Source organism: Mesitornis unicolor, unplaced genomic scaffold (genome assembly GCF_000695765.1).
Source record: "Mesitornis unicolor isolate BGI_N332 unplaced genomic scaffold, ASM69576v1 scaffold13222, whole genome shotgun sequence".
NCBI lineage: Eukaryota > Metazoa > Chordata > Aves > Mesitornithiformes > Mesitornithidae > Mesitornis > Mesitornis unicolor.
In genome coordinates, this window is record NW_010167386.1 from 36039 (window position 1) to 57950 (window position 21912).

The 21912-nt window shown below is 40.0% G+C and overlaps 1 protein-coding gene across 1 annotated transcript in view; it reads right to left on the reverse strand.

The window, feature by feature from the left end:
- IL18RAP (interleukin 18 receptor accessory protein) overlaps window positions 1-10190 on the reverse strand; it is a 14461-nt gene extending 4271 nt beyond the window's left edge. Inside the window, exons 1-9 of the mRNA XM_010178684.1 lie at window positions 10134-10190; window positions 9281-9422; window positions 7887-8154; window positions 7617-7791; window positions 6965-7139; window positions 4915-4983; window positions 4536-4656; window positions 2666-2820; window positions 1667-1804 (exon numbers count right to left, since the gene is read on the reverse strand). Coding sequence (XP_010176986.1) covers window positions 1667-1804; window positions 2666-2820; window positions 4536-4656; window positions 4915-4983; window positions 6965-7139; window positions 7617-7791; window positions 7887-8154; window positions 9281-9422; window positions 10134-10190 — 1300 coding nt within the window. The remainder of the gene's footprint in view (window positions 1-1666; window positions 1805-2665; window positions 2821-4535; window positions 4657-4914; window positions 4984-6964; window positions 7140-7616; window positions 7792-7886; window positions 8155-9280; window positions 9423-10133) is intronic.
- Window positions 10191-21912: the final 11722 nt, after the last annotated feature.

Sequence of the window (21912 nt, forward strand, 5' to 3'; positions counted from 1 at the left end):
TTACCCCTTGTCCTATCATTGTTTGTCACCGAGAAGAGCCTGGCTCCATCCTCGTGACACTCACCCTTTAAATATTTATGAACATGAATGAGGTCTCCCCTCAGTCTCCTCTTCTGCAAACTAAAGAGCCCCAGCTCCCTCAGCCGCTCCTCATAAGGGAGATGCTCCACTCCCTTGATCATCTTTGTAGCCCTACGCTGGACTCCCTCCAGCAGTTCCCTGTCCTTCTTAAACTGAGGGGCCCAGAACTGGACACAATATTCCAGATGCGGTCTCACCAGGGCAGAGTAGAGGGGGAGGAGAACCTCTCTTGACCTGCTAACCATCTCCCTCCTGATACACTCCAGGATGCCATTGGCCTTCTTGGCCACAAGGGCACAGTGCTGGCTCATGGTCATCCTGCTGTCCACCAGGACCCCCAGCTCCCTTTCCCCTACACTGCTCTCCAACAGGTCATTCCCCAATTTATACTGGAACCTGGGGTTGTTCCTGCCCAGATGCAGGACTCTGCACTTCCCCTTGTTATATTTCATTAAATTATTCCCTGCCCAACTCTCCAGCCTGTCCAGATCTTGCTGGATGGCAGGACAGCCCTCTGGCGTGTCAGCCACTCCTCCCAGCTTGGGATCAATACACAAATCTTGGCAGGTCTGTCTCTGTCCTACTTACTTACAAGGTGAGCTCTAAGGGGACTTTCCAGAGGTTCTTAAATCAATTTGTTACCAAATAGAGGGGAAATTTTGAGTGATTTCCCAAATCGCTTTTGACAGCTGCCTTAGGGCTCACAAAAATGCTTTCCAAAAGGGCAGTTGTCTCACTACAGATGTATTTATAGATATCTAGATACAGTTGTTTCTCAGTCACATATAGTCTACATCTACACATGCAAACACAAAAGCAGACTCCGACGCCTATATCTCAAGCTGCATAAAGATTCAAGAATTTTTAGAAAAATTTCCTTGGGCACATACTAGCAGTTTTCTTTCAATTCATGTAAGAAAATTATATATTAAGTTCTTTGAAGAAGGGACTGTAATTTCTGATATATTTTTACACTGCCTACTATGTTGTAGGCCCATTTTAGCTGAGATGATGGGACAATACTACTGGAGAGATTTGTAATATCAGAAGCTGATCACTGTGGTGTAAATGTCAAGCTGCTAAACATATTTGTTAGAAAGGAAATATGAATGTTTTCCAAATGTACACTTCTCAGTTGGTGCACTATATAATTTTATTTCTCTCATTTGTTTATTCTTCTGAGAAATTATTTGGCTTTGGGTGAAAAATACAATAGGCTCTGGAGTCCTTCACTTATTTCTGCAAGAACATTTGATTCTTGTCCACAGGTTCTGTAGAACACTTTGGGAGAATGAGGTTAAAATGTTGGAGATGCTTTATTATTCCCTGAAAAGAGACTGCCAGAATTCAACTTCCTAGTCTAATCTGCCATGGGTAAATTAGGGATCTTGTAAAAAGTTAACTCTAACATTTCAGTTGGTGTTAAATGTTTCTTCCCCATTGCTTGGCTTTTTTTCATCTGAATCCACTGAGCATTTTGCTAGCTTTAACAGCCTGTTAAATGGTTAATTCACACCAGATTAACCCACATGACAAAAGGCAGTAGAAAAACTGGATAAAATTAATAGTGTACAATGTTTCTTACCTCCTGTAGTTTCATTGTGGACAAGATAACTTCTGTACATCAGCACTATTTCAATCCAGTGCTGGTAAATCAAGGCAGTGCATAAAAGGAATGCAAATAGAGTAGAAATGGCACTGTATAGTACGTATAAAAGAAACACTGTAGAAAGAAAAGAGTCTATCATAACTCAGGCTTTCCAAAATACTGTTGACACTTAGATGAAAAACTCAGTCCAGGAATGGGGGCAAACCATCTCACAATCTTCATTCTTGTCCTGCTGGCAATCTTTAGGGAAGTCAGGAATTCATTTACCTTAACATAGAGTTTCAGTCTACCATCAGGGACATTTTTTGAATGGTATCTCCTTGAAGGTATGAAAAACCAATCTGTGATGGAAGGCACAGAGAAAACACTCTGTGGTACACTCAGCAGTGCTGAAAGAATTCACGGCTTGAGATGGAAAAGTCACATCAGCATACACATAGCTACACATAGAGCCCTGCTGGAGACTTCCTGTGCCACTCCAATGATGAATCTTCACTTTGAACTATGGTTCAACAGTTAAATTTCCACATTGATTCTGTTTTTGACCTTTGCTTGAAAGGCTACCACATTCATATCAGTTATGGTAACTTCTTAGAAATGTGCATGCTAAGGACAGGGGAAACAAACAGAAGTGTTCTATGGAAATCACTATTGCTTTCAACAGCTGCTCTGCTTCAGTTTAGCAGATTGCCTATTAATTCTCAGAGATGCTACTCTCTTCTTCCTCCCAGTTACTCTCCAGCTTCCACTTGGCCCACCTGTCTGCAGTAAGTCCCCAGGTACCCCCATCCTTCTGAGTAGTCCTCAAAATAATGTGCCTTTCTAGACATCTGACAAATCAAGCTTTTCCCATCCAGCTTCAAGAAACCTCTGCAGCTGGCTAAAAAACCCAGTATCAGCGAGGAATGAATTTGTAGCAGTGAGTAAATCTGGATATGTCTTCAAGGACAAATAGTCATCCATCGATAGTTTTACCTCTCTGCTTTCTTTTCAGCTGGATCACAGCGGTGGCATTCCCCACTGAATTCTCAGCAAAGCACGTGAAGTTGCTTCTGAGGTCCCTTTCGGTAACTTCTTTCAGTTTTGCAACATGAAGCAGTGTGTATCCCTTTAAACCTTTTGTACAAACACTAAAGAGAAAAAAAATATCTATTTGCATTATATCTTTGCTGTTCATTCACACAATTCTCAAATGCCTTAAATACAAAGAAAGAGGAGTTTGCAGCTTCTTCACATGTAGCTTGAACTTTTAACAGCAGGATACTATTCTGGTTTGGAACTTCTGTTTGGTTTTTACATTGTGAGAAAATACTAATATCAAAGGTCTGCAGACTGAAAAGTTTATTCTTAAGTCATCAAATCAGCAAAATGCTTAAGCACTTGCCTATTTTAAAATATATAACCCCCTTTGACTTCTGTAAGATTATCTGTGTTTTTCTAAAATGGGAGGTGGGGGAAATGAAACTTCAAAAAGAAGCCCTAAGAGGGGACTAGCTGGGCAAAAAGCCTGAGAAGCACAGTCTTTTGCACAGGGGCAAAAAGCTCAAGGACAGGAAGCACACAGAATAAGACAGATATAAGGGATGGAAGTACAGGAAATGAAGAGGTAACAGGAATCCCTTTGGGGCTGAGCAAGGGTTGAGGGGAACAGATGTGTGTCTGCAACCACTCAAGAGCGTGGGTTTCTGAGTCTCAGCATTTCTCTTTGAAAGCCACAAGTACAGGCATCTCTGGGGGGTCCCAAAGGCGCCTCACATCATGCCACTGCAGAATGACAGTGTACCATAGCCCTACCTCTGCTACGTCAAGATAGACAGGCATGAGCATGGGCAAGGATTCAACCTGTACTGAAAGTCTATTGGGAATGTTTTAATCATTTGGATTTAAAAAAAATAAACAAACATAATTTGTACGCATGCAAAAAGCTAAAAACTTGGTAAGAAGAACATTGCAAAGCTAAACATTCAGAAGTGAGGAAAATTCAATTTCTAGTCTACCTCATGAGTGTGTGCATATGTGTGTGTGATATCATCATTTGTTATTTTTTTCCCATATGACTCCTATTAAGAACTTGATTTTAGCAGTGGCAGCAGGACTTTCGCTTCCCCTGGTGTACAGAAGTTTTCCAATGAAGATAACTCAGGGCTGTGCAGTGAGAAAGCCAAACTTGCCTGTGTTGCCTCCACTATGTTTCCTGCTCAAGTTGGACACCGCATAAGTGAATGAGACAGGGAAGTACAGGAAGGAAAGGGAAGCATGGTGACAATTTGGGTTGTCCTCAAGTCACAGGAAACCTTTCCCCTACATGTTGCTTCTCTGTAGGGTCTGGTTAATTCTTGCCAGAATCAGAGTCCTGAAATTGAGTGCTGTGAGTCCTCCAACTGACTCAATGAACACACTCCGACATCAAGAGGCACCCAAACTCCTTTCAATGTCAACGGTACTGTTTTCCTGATCTGGTTTATTCTCCGCTTGGAGGCAGCTTCCAAAGACAGATTGTGTGAGTTGCTAGAAAGGCACAACAGAGGGAACACTTGAAAACAGCTGATGCAGGCACAGGCAACCAAGCACCATTCATGTTGAACCTGTCCATGAGCTAAAGCTTTAGGAAGAAGAGTTAAGATTGCACAGAAAGTTTGAGTTCTTAACTTTATGGCCATCAATACGTGCTTCTGTATATGAAATGCATATGCCTGTCACATGCTCATGGACATATACATTAATATGTTGAAGAACAGGGCCTTCTGAATTTCATCCAGAAAAACATATTTAGTAAAGCTGTTGTAAAAGGATTTATAAAGTTGTTGACTGTAGTAGTAATCAAAATACTTGGTTTTTTTCTTACCTTGTTTCCTGATTCAATTTCTCATTTATATTTTCTTTGTTCTTTCTCTTCCATGTTATCCTCAAAGAAGAAACATTTTCAAACCCAAACTGTACACGGCATTCCAGTTCAAGTGGCTTTCCTGGAACAAATTAGCACAGGAAAACCATGCATGGAGCTCACCAGAATATTTTTCTTTTAAATAGCCTGGAATCTGTATAACACATGTTGCTTCCTTTAATATCCACAAAGACATACGTCAAGAAAAAAACTACATTTTATATAAAATTCTCATACTCCTAGAAAGCAAAGCTGTTTTGCTTTATCAAGACCTATCATTATCTATCAATACATCATTTAAACATTTTCTTTCACTTTCAGATAAGAAATCAAAACTTACCAAGCTCTGCTTCGAGGATCACTACACCATTGGGATACAAGAAGTTTGGTGGATGGATAGTGTTTTTTGCTGCAATTAACAGGAATACTGTTAATATCTATAATGCTATAATCAATGCAGAAGACCAGACACAATATCTTACAGAATTTTTTTTCTCAAATGTTAAGTGGAATTTAGACACCTAAGTTCAAGAGGATGATTTACAGTCATTGAGATGTCTGAGAGTGCACAGATGAGGGAGTTTTGACCACAGAACTTCTGTAGCTACTTAAAGATCTGCTATCTCAGTTACTCTGAGGCATTGCCATCTTACATGAGCTGAGGAGCTCAGCATCTAGCCTGCGCATAAGGTTATTTAGGATTCAGAAATTAGAGCCTTCCCTTGCAAGACTCCCTGAAGAACTAAACCCTTATATCAGTTCCCTGCCAAGCCCATTAAGTCCCATGCTCGGTAAGCACACATATAGCACACACACCTCATTCATAAACACAGGTACTTGCATTAAAATAACCATGCTTTTTTTCAAAACAAGGGCTGTCAAAGGACACAGATAATAACGCCCACAGTTGGTACAATCTACTAAGCAATTACCCAGCTCCGGAAAAACAGCCTGAAGGGGCTAAAACCCACAGCTCTGACATTCTAAGAAAGTCCCATACTGCAGGAAATGATGCCACACGACACCAAACCACAGCAGAGAAATGTGTGCAAGGTTCAGGAGGAGTAGATACGTATATGGCACCTTTCAAGTGTTTTTCTGACTGTGCTATGAGGTGAGGAATAAGAACTGAGAAGCACAGTGTATTAGTTCAGGTTCAGTCAGATCAGAGTAAAAGCAGAGCTAGTCCATGCCTGCTTGGAAAATATTGTGGGAATATAGCCAGAGAGAAAAGTGAAAGACTTTGCAGCCCAGCACATAGAGGTCTCAAAAGTTGGTGAAATGTGGTTTCCAGGCCTTGTCCTGATGGAGTGTATAGATTTTTGCCATGACATCTTAGTATCAAATGTATCAAACGCCTGCAAAAAAGACACCAGCTATTTCAGAGGAGTGCTGTCCTCACTAGACCATGGAATTTGACTGGAGTGACTGGAGTGTCTGATGAGAACATCTTAAAACACTCAACCACAGATATCTGGAGAAAGCAAATCTATATCTCTCTTTTAGCAAACTAAACAGAGCTTCTCTTGTCCCTGATCCTGAGTTGCTAGTATCCTCCCTTGCACAGTGCTGACATGCACTCTGCCAGGCAATATCTGGGCTTCACCTGAAGGGCACCAGAGGGCAGTAAATATTATGGAAAACGTCACCATGATTTGAGTGCTTTGAATGAGGACATGCCATATCACTGTGCCATAGAGTTCTGGCCAGTTTTATTTAGTAATGCATACAAAGCCTAAAAGAACAGGTTATGCAGACAGTGATGCTTTCCCGCAAACAGCTCATGCAACAACAAATGGCTTGTTTGTTTGTTAGATTGCTCACAGGTCTTCTATTTCCTTCCCCGTCACTCTCAAGTGAAAAAAATAAAGGCCTCATCCATGCCACAAGGGACAATCCTTTTTTTATCTAACTCCGACTTTCACATAAGCCTCTACTTCAGGGACAGAGGTAGGATTGAGATACTCTGCTTTTGTCCACATTTCCCATGCAGGATTAGCACTCCTTCCTCCTAGTATGTGAATAACTTCCTAACACTTCCCATACATGGAGAACACTGTCACCAGTTGGTGTTTCATGAATTCTACTCCCAGATCAAGAGATCTAAATACTTTTGTAGATTTGATCCCCACTGTTAGGAACTACAGTAAATCCAAGGCAAAATTAGATCTTGAAAATGATGGCATTGCATGTTAGAGGTTAACATTGGAGGTTCTAGTCAATGTCCCAGGATGTCCTCAGAATACTTGGAAGAGAATTTTAATGATTGCGTTGCTAATTCAGTTTATGCTTTTTTTTGGAACAAGAGCCTAAGCAAAAGACATAAATGGGGTAGGAAAGAGAAATACCTTTACTTCAGTTATTTTATTCTGAGTTATTATATTACTCACCAATGACTTCTACTGTTACTGCTGTTCTCATTGTCCACTTGGTAGTGTTGTCATATAGAGTGTAATCACACACATACGTTCCAGCATCTTTGTCATAGGTTGGATTCAAGTAGATTTCATTATGCTTAAGCTTTAGGCTTTGTCTGCTCTTCCTGTGTTTTATCTGATGACCATCCTAATGAAAAGAAAAGAATATAAAGGAATTAGAAATCCTTTTTGTTGTTGTTATTATTGCTGGTTTTATATTATATTTTAAGATATTTGGATAGGATTACCATGGCACTTTTTCTTTGATATATTTCATATTTTCAGAATTTAAAATGTCAAAACAAAACTTAAAATTTAAAATTTCAATCATATGTCAGTTTTGTAAAGAACCTATTTTGATTCTCAATTACTTTAATCTCTTAGCTGAAGAGAAAGCATTTCTAGGCTTCCATTTCATGGAATAATATTTTGGGAGTGGCAAATTTCTTCAAAATTTTTACTTTAAGACTCAATACATAACAATTTGAGATTCTGCTTTTGGATTGAACTGCTGAGTCTGCATTATCTGCCAAAAAAGGGTTCAAGAACCTATGACACGTGAGTATTAACTAGACCTAAAGCTATACCTCCACTGAGCTTTTTCAAATGCTCAGGAGACTCTTACCTTGTACCATTTTACATCTGGCTTTATTATATGGCTGAAGCATTTTGTTCCAGGGCAAGTTATTGAATTCCCAGTGCCAGCAAGAAGATATAGAGTATTTTTGTCATAACCTGAACATTTTGCTGCAGCCTTTGTTTGAACCTCCAAAACAATTTTGAGACATGGGACTTCTTCCCTGCGTGATGCAGAAAAATAAGTTAAACATTTAATACATAAAACAAAACAATTAATTCTTGTATAGAAATATAAACCTTTTGCTCTGTTACATACCATATCACACAGATGTACACTCCAGAATCACTGTCCCTTACTGGTTTAAACCGAAGTGCATCCCCTTGAAGAACAAGATTAGAGCTTTCCTTGATAGCCTTCAGTGGCTCTTGACCTTTCTGATGCCAGAACCATTTCACTTTATGCTGTTTAAGAAGTGAGTTTTTATAAATATGGGTAGTATCTCTACCCGGTAAAGCGCATTGTAAAACAAACTCCTCATCACTAATCGCACGATATCGTATTTGAGGTTCGACATGGGAACATCCTGAAAAGTAGGACAATAAGATATCAGTACCACCTGAAAGAACATACTGTAATTATGTTTAAAACAAATAATTAGGAATACTACAAAAATACAACTTTACCTTTTTTGTGTTAAAGAATTTTTTATGCGACCAGATGCTGGGCTAATAGAGAAGTTATTTCCTTAAACGTAGAATTTGCCAGGGTTCTCAAAAGTTTATTCTAAGGTTTCAAAAGGTTTATTAGGCCTTTTTCAAAATCCTAACATGAAAATAGCTGATGATTTTTAGTGAACCAAAGATTTTCACATGGGCGCTAACCTGTTAAACCTTAACTCTGTAGAAAAGGAGATGCAGTTTTTCTAGCTCTCCTCACATTAATGGAGAAGGGACTGACATAAACCCAAAGAAGCAGAGCCTGCCTACGACACTCCCTATTTAGAGTAAGACTGACAAGCATTACTGTCTCACTGCTTTCAAATCTTCCCCCTATTATGTTTCAGTTACTGTCAGTAAAATTAAGCAAACTTTTGGATTCTGAAAGCTGTGGTCACCCATCCTAACCCTGAATTCTCTAAAGGCTGACTGACTTTGCTGCGTAACCCCTCCTGCCAGTCAGGATGTGGTAACCCTTGAAAGTATGGCAGGATTTCACTTCGGCAGAAGGGAGGGCATGAAATCTTCAGTTCCTCGCCTGCCCACCTGTGGGACTCTGCAGTTTCAGTTTCTTTCTGCAAACTGAATTGGATCAAGCTCTTCCAGATAGATTGTGTGGGTGGAAGACTTTGATATACTGGTCTCAACTTGCCTTTCTCTTCCTTCTCTCCCCCACCTCAAAAGGCTTGGACCAGCTGCTGGAGACTTCAAGGAGTCACAGAAGCAATTAATTTGTTCTCTTCAGTTCTCAGAAATTCTCCTTTATATATTCCCTTTTCTTTTCATTAGGAAACTGAATTTTTATCATATTTAGGGTAAACTGTATTACCAGTACTTAAAAAGCATGAAGAAAGCCTAGAAACAGCTGTTTGCCTGACACAACCATGAACAGGTGCAGGAAAAATTCATGAAGGCACGGCAAAATGCAAATCCACTTTTCTCAGCTGTCAGAAAGCACCACAAACACCAAACCTCACCAAAGCAGACTCTCACCTGGCAAGTTAATCTCTCTAACTTCTGTCACACTGACAAACAATGCTAGGATCCAGCACAAAGTGAGCATGGCTTGCTTTATCAATTTTGGTTGATATTCTGAGACATTTTCTTTAAGAATCATCTTGCTTTCTGTAAAAGAGGAAAACAGGTGGTTTTTTTAAATAATATTCCAGTAAGATAGATAGGCAGTTACATATTTTATTATGTAGCTCTGTAAGATATAGCAGACAGCATTTCCTAGATATTGTGCTTTTTAAAAATGGGGTTTGCAGCATTTTTCCTGCTCATACAAATTCACACAAATACAGGATAGATGATCTCCAAGAATATGCAACAGTCTCTTTAAATACATCTTGCATCACGTTGTTCATAGATGGATTTCCAAGTTATACCTACAGCAATGCAGAACTCCACATCTGGAGTGGAAATGCAGGTCTTTCAGCAGCTACTGCTGTTATAAGAGGAACCTGTCCTCTAAGATGAGAGATAAGATGCTAAATAACAAAATCACCCTTTAATGACAACTATCAGCAACAGACTGAGAAAACCATAACTAATGACTACTATCAGTAACAGACTGAGAAAGCCGTAAGTGATATCAAAATCCATGGAATTCTGTTGTATCTTGAAAGCCAACAGGTTCAGAGAGAGTAAACTGATTTTCTTTGGGATTAAACCAAATGTGAGGATGTGCTGCAGCTGCAAATGGCATTAGGTCCATGGGACTGGAGTAGAACTATGAAGTAAAACTCTCAAAGCATGCACTGTGTGGACACTGGGTCTTTGATTCTAACTTTTTCACCCAAGACATGCTTCTTTTGGGCTTTATTACCAGCTAAAATGGACATACCATAAGACGTCCACTAGGGTCAGCAAAGCAACCTAAAAACCCCTTCTTCTCCTCCATGACTTACCTGCGTGTGCAGTATGAGGCCTCCCTTCTGCATCACAGTGCCACGCGCTGCTTGAACGACCCTAGCAGAGACCTAATCCACACCATCTTAAGGTATGAGCTCTGTGGTATGCCATCTGTGAACTGGGACTGGGAACACATCGGGGATTTGGGAGCAGGTCCACAAAGCATGCAGCTGCACCCAGATCCCTGTATTACAGCATCCTATCCAATGTGAAATTCCAGACCTTATAGTATGAAGTGCTTTGCCCCTCCTACTAAGAGGTCTGATCTGTGTCCTGCAGCCTTCTCAGCCACAAGGCTAGAGGGAAGTGAGGCTGTCTAGTATGCATACTCAATAGCCATGACTTAATTTGAGTATTTAGTAAGAACACATCCAATGTCTATGATTGACATGTCTGGCGTGCTTGATTCAGGATCTCAGTGAGTAAAGGCTGATGTTCACATTGTGCAACTGAGACCTCAAGGAGCTTTTTTCTTTCTTTCTTTGGCCACAGAGTGACTCTGCATTTGCACAGCTGCCAGACAGGCACTGAGTCAGCCCAAGAGAGAAAAATAAAAGATCAGGCAAAGGCAAGTCCCTTGTCCGTGGGCGTCTCATGCAAATCAGACACGACTCACACAAGCAGGCAGCAAAAGAGCATCCACGCACACTAAGCTTGCAAGAGAAGTGCAGATACCTCCCACTCTGCACTTTTCCAGACAGCTGTTCTGTGTAGAGAGGAGCACTTTAGTCATCATTCTTTTCAGCACGTCTCTATTCCTTGCAAGTGGACGGAATGATCTATTTTTATGCTCAGAGGTCACAGGGAGTAGGTTAACTCATCTTAACCCATCCTGGTGCTTTGTTACAAATTGGCTGATGTCAACTGTCATGGCCTTATACATCTTTCAAAATAATCCTGAAACTACCAAGCTAATACGTAAATCTGAATAAAGAGACAGTTTCCTACTAGCACTCGGCAACCCCCCACCCTAAACTTACATAGATTAATGGATCCTGACTCTTGAATCTGAGTTTATGACAATCATAAAGACCTATCTCAAGACATTCATTAGGGTTGTATCTCTAGCCCTATTAATACAAAGGATGATATTTTGAGTTATGTCACCCAACAGCCCACATGGCAAGGCATACTGGTGGCAGTAAGCAAGACGGACTTAAGGGCCTTGTGTGTGACTCAGTGCTGCAGTCCCTTGGACAGGTGAGCAGATATAATGGGTCACTGATGTAAAAAAGGGAAGGTCTCATCTACTTCTCCATCCTTCTCACTCCCATCTCTCTTGATCCCCGGCAAATGGTACAGCCCTCCCCTGTGACAGGTCTGGTCCTTTCCAGTGACTCATTCAACCTGTTAAGCCATCTGAAGCTTCCTGAAGAGTGCCTGACCTGGCACAATATAAGCAGTGGAAGCATTTACTTCCCAGCTGCCTGTTTGTCTGTAATTTGAGACACACAAACTACATGTAGTGAAATCACATTAAGTGATCATTCACAAAACATTTAATAATGCCAATGATGTATAATCTCTTTGTTCTCCAGTTTACTGCCATGCTAACAATGTCCTCTTCAAATTCAAAAGGTCACCATGAATGGGGAAGTGTGAAAGGGAGTGTTAACTAATGAATGCTGTAGTGTTGGCTAGCAATCTGTATAATTTTCTGTTGTCTTTCACTAGTTATGGGAAAATACACCACTGCCAATTTTTTTTTTTTTTTGCAAACTGATACCTCTTTTATTAGAGAAACTCAGAAAATTTGCATTTTTATAGTGCTTAAAAATATGGCAGTGTGTGAAGTTAAAAATTCTTGTCTTGCAAGTGTTCTTGAAAGGAAGAGAGTGATTACCAAAGGAGAGGGTACCTGAAACAGGATAACCTTAAACTGACCATTTAGATCTGTTTGCACTGCAGGTGAACTCAAGGTGATCAGTGACTCAATATATTCAGTGATTCATTTTATCTTGGTCAATATCTGCCAGAAAAAGTAAGTACTCTACTCTGGGCAATGCATTATCAAGAGTCACTCCACCTTCTCCTGCCATGTACTCACCCGTATTATTATTTCCTTGGTCTAGGGATTTGGGATGCCATTTAATTAGAAAGTACCTTATACACAAAGGAAACTAATGTGGTCTTAGAATAATTTCTTGTGGTAAAAAAATGTAAGAGAAAATAATAATAACTGTGTTATTTTGCCTATGTTTAAACTCTTAGACTCTCAAAAGAAAATAGTATATCTCTATTTCATAGCATTTTGTTTGTATTTACAAAAAATATAAGCAAAGGAAATCAAAATCAATTTCTTGAGAGCTTCACCAAGTTTCATGATATTTCTGATATCTAGTAATGAGTGGCATGCCACAATCTTACAATCTACTATTCTGATTCTGATGAAAATCACTTCAGCGTCAGAGCTATCAATTCCTATGTCTTGTATTGGACTTACATTAATGGAAAGGTAAACATAATCTGGTTATAGGAGTAAAATTAGTAATAATAACACAGGAGAAGAATAAACCTCTATCATATCTATAAAGCAAAAAAAAAATATCTACTGAAGCTACTTGCTAAGACAGTACTGTTTTGTCTGACCAAGCAATTAAAACTGATTTACTTTAAAAAGCACATTCAAAGACAATAAAACCAACTCACCTGTCAAGCAGATGGGGTAGGGAGGGCTAAAATCTGAAGCTAAAAAAAAATAACTTGAAATCTTAACCTGCACATCCTACTCTACACAGTAAGAATTGTGGTTAGCTCTAGCTGTGCACTGTGTTGAATCTTGTTTCCTTTACAGGAATTTCCTCTACCTCACTGTCATCACCCCTTCCTTTCTCAGTTTAGTTGTGTTAGGTTCAAAATTTCTGGGTCATTTTCTTGTAAAAAGAACAGGGGAAAAAGCTTTGGCCCCAGTAAAAGATCAAAGCCGTTTGGGTTCTAAAAGCTTCTATTCACATAGTGTGCAAAAATGCATTGGACCTTTTAGTTTGCTTCATTTAAGAGGAGTAAGGGTGCTACTAGATGGTTGAAAAAAGTGTGTAATATCCAAAATCTATGTAATACTGAGTAATATGCACTGTAAGAGTTGAGTTTGCCTTACCCTTAGTCTCCTCAGCTACTTTCCATGCCCACTGCAAGTGGGCATTATAAGGGGGCTGTGACACACTATTACTTTCTATCTGTGTCCTCCCAGTTAAGCCTTGTTGATTACCCAAACTCAGCTTTGGCAGAAAAAGAGAAACCCTGATGAATCTGGCCTGAGACTTGCCCCACAGACCTGCTAGGCAGGCAGAGCGCGTATGCACGGTCCAGTCCCTCTTCCAGGCTTCCTGTATGGGTGCAAAACCTGAAAAAGGCAGGCTGTATGGTGACTCAAACTACATAAGAGCATCTGAGAGCACACTGTCATCAATTCAGGCCCTAGATCTTTCTATTTTAATAGAGGTTATGTAAATATATAGGTTCATCTGTTTGCACCAGACTTATTTAAAGAAGAGTAGGACTTGTCTCTTCTTTCCTTCAGTGAAGTTCACTCTCTTTACTGCAGATTGTGTCAATTAGTCTATTTCTACAACAAGAAGCTAAAAACGGCTTTTTGCTGTATAAGAGGGATTTCAATGTTGCCTCTGTTCATATACACATTCCTTTATGCAATGACCAGTATTAATGCTTGATTCGTTCAGGTTCTGAGCATTTCAGGATACATGACTTGTATGCTCAGCTTCCACCATGTATTCAGCTCTCTGCTCTCTCCAGAACAGAGCCCACTGATGATCAAGCTTGGTGATTGTCTCCTAAAATATTTTCAGTACAAAATATATGTTTGCTTTATAAGTTACAAAAGAGTCCATTGTAACTCTCTAGATTTTAGTATAAAGAGTTAAGCTTTTTGAAGGTGTCCTGACTAGGGGGAAAAAAAAAATTACTTTCCTCTTCCCTTGAAGGACTTACAGAGTGCAACACAGATAAAGTCAAGCCCATGTTGCTTTCAAGCCAGTGGTTGGACTATCAGGGAGAGAAGATGATTCTTTCCCAAATATGTATCTTACAGACACAAAAGATACATTCTTCATTTTAAGTTCTAATTCCCATATTCTCCAAGTAATAGGTTTATTACATTCAAAAAATTTAGTAGAGCAGTCCAGCTGCTGGACCAGATCTTAGAAATATAACAGAAGCACAAGTTACAGAGTTTTGAAAGCCATGCTGCCAGAGGACTGAGTGGTATATCATACTAGTTACCATACTGGACAAAAATCTTGTCAAATAGTACCAAATATCTGTCTTAGCCTCTTCTCCAATCCACTCCTTCCTCTTTTGTAAAAGTAATGTATATGCTAAACAAGCAGCCTCACACACCTGTACTTCCCAGATTCATATTTATCCTTTGCTGCTAGAGCAAGTTTATAAAGGAGGGGGTAAAGGACCACTTCAGAATACCCTCTCTGACTTCTCTTTCTTCCCTCTCTCTCCTCCCCCACACCTTTGCACTCACACATTTACCATATTTTATGCTACAGCTCCAGGAAACTCTGCCTCCCCACCCCTGCAGAAAGTCAAGGTGATGGTCCATATCTTACCTTCTCCATCTCACTTGTGCTCAAGCATTCTGCCAGCCAAGAAGCAGGGGAGAAAACACACCATCTCAGCATGTATGCAGTGTAGCCTTATAATGCTGGGAGGATTACATCTCTTTAGTGTTCTGGTACTATTCTGGCTTCACAAATTTACACATCATCTCCTCCTCTGCCCAGCTATGGTTAACACCAAATGGGTAAGAAACTTTCCACTCCGATTAGCTTCTACACTGAATCAGTGGTGTCAGTTCTTCTGTCACAGGAGGTATCTGAACAATATCTAAACACAAACTTCTGTCCATTTTGTGCTAGGTTATACAGTCAGTGAAATGGCATATAGTCAAGGGTGGCTCATGGAGCAGTGGGGTAACATCTTTTACTTCTCATTGAAATAAGGGAAAGTGCTGTTACTTAGTACAAATTTGCTGCACTACAGTGTATTCTGCCTTGGGCATCATGGTGTAATATGGCTAGTGCCACAGAAGTACTTTGGATGTAATAACTGAATAGATCACTTATTGACAGAGAAAGAGCAAAGCAAATTCTCATTACTTAGGCCTTTAAAATCTTTTCACTGCCACAATCTTTAGTGGTTAACTACAAAAGATTGTCTAGCACCTCAAATTCCATGGCAATCCCTTCTTGCCTTCCTTGACAGTCTAGCCTGCCTACTGCAAGCCAAGAAACATAAAACTGATGAGGACAACCATTGCTGCATTATGAGTTTTCTTTCAGAAACTTACTGTACTCCAGCATAGAAGTAGGTAAAAATAATCTCCCCATTACTCTCATAGGAGACCTGACTGTTCTAATGGCTTTGATGTCCATTGTAAATTTATTCATGGTCACATGTCCTTGTGTGAATCCTATTCCTTAGCTTAAACAGCTCTTCTTTGTTCTAGTGCTTTTTCTTTTCCTGTATGCATTTGTTGATAATGCTCCTATTCCTTTCCCTGTTCTTTTTATGACCCTAGACAATTTAAGTTCTTTCAGCATCCTTCATACAATTCTCCTGGTGATCCTCATGGCTCTGCCTTGCAGGTCCTAAGGTCTCACTTCACTGGCAGCAGTTCACTGGTATTTGTACTGCATTGTTTGACGTTCCTTCATTGTGCTGGCAGCTGGTAACAATTTTGAGGTTCTCACAAGTTTTCACTTCAAAAGTATGAGTTCCTTCCTAGTAGCTGATTTTTTGCTGCTAGATCCCAAAGGCAGTATCTTAAGTGCTACATGAATAAATATGCTTAATATATCATATTTTAAGCTGCTATATAGAGATAGAGACATTGCTATCACAGTTTAGTTGAATATTTAGGCATTAGCCTCCAACTGAATGCCTGAATTCAGAAATGAGGTGTACCCATAATGAAGACCCTCAAGAGATCTCTTTTGCTAGGAATATTCAGATTATTCCTAGTATGTACTGACAGCTCTTCAAGAACAGACACAATCATTTCTGAATTTGCCCAATTATTTCTAAAAAGTCAGATTTGTACAGCATTACAAATAGTTTTGGAGCCTCTTATGGAAGTTCATTCCTTCACCATAGTATATAAACCTCTAACAGCTACAATTTTCCTGCAATGCCTCGTAAACAGTTTTGTAAGCACATATTATAATGAGGTCTCCAGCACATGACTGAAATTGGCTTAACTATAGTAATGGCCAAAAGAATTAGAGTAATAAACTGTAAATCTATTTGATTATCTTTCAGAAATACCTTAAGCCATCAGTGTACAGAGCTCTATTATTTTTTTATTTGATAGGTAATAAGCAACAAACATACTACACTGGACTGTGATATATCTTGCTGATGTACGTACTATATCTCACCAATAGAGACCAGATGGAAGATCAAACAATGCAGTATGAGACAAATCCCTGTGATGAGTTTTCTATGTATTTAGCTGAAAATGAAACTAAAAAATGAGACTTGTGGTCTATCTGCAGCTGCTTTCACCAAAGTTCAGGAAATTTGGATTGTTGAACCACAAGAAGATATGAGTTAATCAAAACTGGAAGAGATTCTTGTGGAGTCTTTTTTCTATTTTGTATTTTACAAACTACTACTCTTTCACTCAAGCACTTTATCTAATTATAGCTACTAAATCAGAAAACTATTTCCCAAAAATGCAATCATACTTTCTCTTTCAAAACACTGAATACTTTTCAACTACATCACAAGCATCTCACCAGGAATGGCAACATTTCAAACATTTTATTAAACATATATAGGATTTAATGATGTAAAAGTTGCCTCTTCCATGCAAGCCACACCATAAACATCTCCAAAAAGAAAGCCCTTTTTTTTTTAATTTCTCTGAGAAATTAATATAGACAAGGACAACTTTAATATATAACCACAGCTCTACAGTAACCTTCCAGGCCAGAATCATGTGTCTGTCCTCATATCTGCTAATCTTTATTTTCTTGCCATTTTTTAACAACCTTTGATGACCTGGGGCATCAATCTTCTGCTTTCTGGATGTGACACACAGAATTCTGGATCAATGTACACAAATCAACTGCATATTTCCTTTAGGTCTGATACGTCCAGCATACACTAACTTTGCTCTGCACACATAGTAGTCATCTGCCCAAGGCGCATCCCTGTTGGAGCGCTCCTGTTTGTGCTGTCTGCAACAGTTACATTTAACTTTTAGTTCAGCAAACACACTATTGACAACTTGCTTCTGCACGCATCTTTGTATTGGGTTTTCTGTGAGGAGTTTTTGGTTGTGTCTTTGGTAATGGGGGAAGGGCTATGGAGATGGCGCTTTAAGAAGCTACCTGAAAAGCTCCCCCTTTTCCTTTGTCAAACCCACCTCTGACCAGGGCCAAGCCAATCAGCGCCCCTGTGAATTCATGTATTTAAGGGGGTGCAGGGCATGCCTTACTCTCTCTGGCACCGGCCCTGACCAATGCGGCCCCAGGTGTGGATGGCACGGCCCTGGCCCTGCCCGACTGGGCTTGGCCGGCACCGACCACCACTTAAGCTTAAGCCCTGCTGCAGCTCCATCCCAAAAAAAGAGAGAGCCAAGAACTCCAGAACCACCAGAAGAGACCTGCAGCAGAGAAAGGAGTGGGGCCCGAGGAGAACAACTTTTGAAGAACACCAAGTCAGTTGAAGGAAAGAAAAGAGAGGGAGGATGAGGCGGACGCAGAACCCAGGTTCCCCTTTTGCAACCCGTGGTGAGAACCAGGTTGACTGGCCTGCAGCCCGTAGAGTTCGCCAGTGGGGCAGGGCCACGTGAGCAGTGGCTGCCCCTGAAGAAGCCGTGACTCTGGGCAGGGGGTGTGCTGGAGCAGTTCATGTGTGAGGGGAACTGCAGCTGTGGGCAGGCCCAGATTGGACTTTTGAGGACTTTCTCCCCTATGGAATGGGAAGGGCCACGTGGAAACAGAGAGAGACATTAGGCTGAGGTTTTTTTTTCCTACTCCTGAGAAGCACATGGCATGAAAACCGACTGCAACACCCCCACTCCCATCCCCCTGCACCTCAAGGCAAAGGGGGAGGGGGAAGGTGAAGAAACTGGGAACAAAAGCTGAGCATGGGAGGAAGGGAGGGGTGGGGGGAAGGTGTTTTGACTTTAAGATCTGGTGGCATCTCCCATTGTCCTACTCTGATGTTGGTAACAAATTAAAAGTGTTTTGTTTTTATTCCTTATGATGAGTCTGTCTTTTGCCTGTGACCTTTTTAAGTGGTGAGAAGCCCTCCCAGTCCTTATTTTGACTAGCCCTTTTTGGGGCATCGTGGTGCTCAGTTATGCACTGGGCCTAAACCACTACAATCTTCATTTGTTCTGCAATGTAACCAGCAAAACCACAGCTCCCTCTGTCCTCCAGCCCTTCTGCAATTCTGTTTTTTTTACAGTCTGGAGAGTGGTGGAAGAGCTATGATTTGTCCTTAAGATTGGATATGGAGTCACGCAGTTGCTTGGGGGTGAATTTACTCCTGTTTCACAAGTTCTACCTCTCATATCTCTGTAAAGAATGGAGATGGCAATGGAGAAACAAAATTGCTTACAGTAGGAAGAAATTATGGATATGGAACTTATGGCATTCATTTGGAGGGACCCCTTCACTCAAGGAATGTCTCCAGAATTGGTGCAGACACTGAAGGTAGGCACATGGACAACTATAATTCACAAAACTACATTTCCAGGCTCTTACATGGTACTACACTATTGTACTGACACTATAAACAATAGTCCCAACTCTTTCCAACATTGATGTTCAAATTATCAACAGACAAGAAGACTTCTTTGACACACTTTTTCTTCTAGCATTCATTGTGTGTGGTAGAAAGCAGTCAACCATGAACACCAAATAAAATGCAGACACAGACTATGCTTTCAGAGTTAGCACTATGTTGTAGTACATCTGAGAGAGACAAGAATCTTCAAGACTGGTGAATTACAACAGCTGTCTCCTCACTGATACCATCTGCATCCTCCTCTGGGAAATTATATATTCCAATCACTTGCTTGGATTTGGCTTTGTTTAAATTGTTCTCCAGTACAAATGTGATATTTATTGTTTGTGGAGAGCAGGTGTAACCACACTCTTGCTTTTTTTACATTGTTTTTTCTTACTGTGCTTGATTTTTGACACTTACTGCTGTCAGGAAGCCACAGATGTGGAGAGTGGGGAAATAAAGTTTTATTAAGTGCAAAAATGAAATGAAAAATGCAATATAAATTAATGAAATTACCATTACCTCAAACCAACTATCATGTGAATTCACTTATAAATTGACATACACATGATCAGGCAGATCAACACAACTACACTCCATAAATGTCATAGTAGCAACTTTTCCCTAGGGACTGGTAAAGAGAAAGCAGCCATTTCCAAGCCCTGATTAAAGTCAGTAATCCGGGATATAAGAACAACAGGAACAACATCTGGTGTTAATATGAATATGCATATCCTTAATTTCCTTTGTTTCCCAATACATGGGCCGTGAGGATCAGCTATAGAGATTAAATGACTGTGTCACGATACCATCCTGTGCAAAAATATTTACCCTTTGACAGATATTGAGTAGTTCATTGTACTACATCTGAAAGTCTGTTTTGCTGGCATTCAAACAACTTCGAAGTTAATGTTATTTAGCTTTCAACTTTCCTCATGTATAGTCCTCTGTTATTTTGTAAAACCTCAGTGCAGTCAAATTCCATATGGTCTCTCAATCTTCAGAGTACAGCTTCATGAAGTGTAGAAGGTATATGCTGTCACATCATCTCTCTAAGCTGAAGTGAGGGGGCATTCCAGGCAAATTCAACCTCAATTTATAGTAGCTGATTCTCATGAAGGGTAGGCTCAGTCCAGAGCTTTTAACAAATCCTGTGCACTATCTGTATTCACACATTTAGTATAACACATTTGACACTTTATGTTGTTAGGCAATATATTGATGAAAAACTATGTGGCTGAGGAGCAAGTTTAACACCTCAGTTAAGTACAAGGAAAGTTATTAACTTTTCTGTCCACTGTTTGGCTAAGAAATGGATGTGCCCAGTATGTCCGATGGCATTTCTGAAGTAGGGGCAATCAATAGTCCTGCAGGAGAATGCTAAATCTGTCATTATAAACCACAGGAAATACTGGTAAAGAACAGAACCTTGAGAAGAATCTGGAAATGTAAAGACACATGTCTACGGAGCTGAAATCCTCTTCAGTAAAAGCTTAAGCCAGAGAACAGCTTTTGCCTAAGTACCACACACTTCAATAGTACTTTAGTTGCCTGACAGAAAGAGACTTCTTGTAGTTGATCTGAAGGCACCACAGATGTATGCTTTATTCCTTTTTTCCTTTTCATCTGTGTGTTAACCTGGCAACTGTGTTGTCTTCATTTTGTAAATTCATATTTAGCCTTTACTTTTATCTGAACATCTGTCATAAACTATGTTTGATTACAGAATATTTGCCAAACAACAACATATTTCTTTCTCATGAATCTTGAGACATTGCCATGAAACCCAGCACTCCAATTCTGTTCCTAAGTGCACTGAGAAGGTAGCAGAGCTCCTCCACTACAGTTGCATGAATTAAGCACCAGTGTCAAAGAGATGTCTCCTCAGAACTAGCATTATTCGAATGCAAGACAATGATGAGAGGCGGCTGAGCCTTGATGGTGTCCTATCAAACTGACAGAAGATCTTGCAAAATGCTTCTCCATTGATTTCCCTCCATTGGTACTAGAAGGAAATATGGTTTCATTTTATCTCAGAATTTATGTCAGATTGGTATCTTCTGTCAGGTGGATAATAATAAGGGAGGATTAACATGTGTTTGAATGGCGTTACTAAGTTTATTTTAAAAAAGAATACTAAGTACAAGTGTTCCAAAGAGTTCAGAGAATATAAACCGAAGATCTCATTTTCACATAAATCCCTTACAGCCCTCAGCTCAAGACAGCTCAGGGTATAATGTAGATATCAGTGTTCACGAACAAAATACTATTTTCTCTATCCCATCTCCCACTTCTCCCTGCCAAAATGAGCATTTGCAGTATTCTCAGTGAAACAGGAGGATGGAAACAGTCTTTACCATTCCTCCAAAACACTCCCACTTGTCTTGTCTAGACCACATATAACTCAGTAGTGAATACTGTTAGCCCAATCAAATCTGCTTTACTTTTTCTAACCTCTTCTGCTTGACATTGCCCACACCCTCTCTTCCACAAGCTCTCTAGGGCAGGAGCCATTTGGGTCCACTCCCAAGCAGAATCATTAGGAAATATCAAAATACAAAACCAAAAGCATCCAAGTAGTAATACTTTGCAAATATTGATATATTTATTGAAGAGCCTCAAAAAGTATGCAAGTATAACTAATACCATTCTACATTACTGGAAACTGTGAAACCAAAATGTTTTGCATTGTGCTTCATGCCATGTGGTAAGTCCTTAGCAGAATTAAATTTCTGCTCCTGGTGCAGACTGCCGAAGAAAGTCTCTCTAGTATGGCATTCAGCATTGGGGTTAACATTGCCTAAGCCACTGTAACAATTTCTGCATTCCTCTCAGAACTCAGACTCCGCATTTTATGAACACTATCTTTCCAATGTAAGTGTGCAGTTCATGTTTTCTATTAGTTAGCAAAATGCGCAGTTTTCTGCAGTATCTTCTGC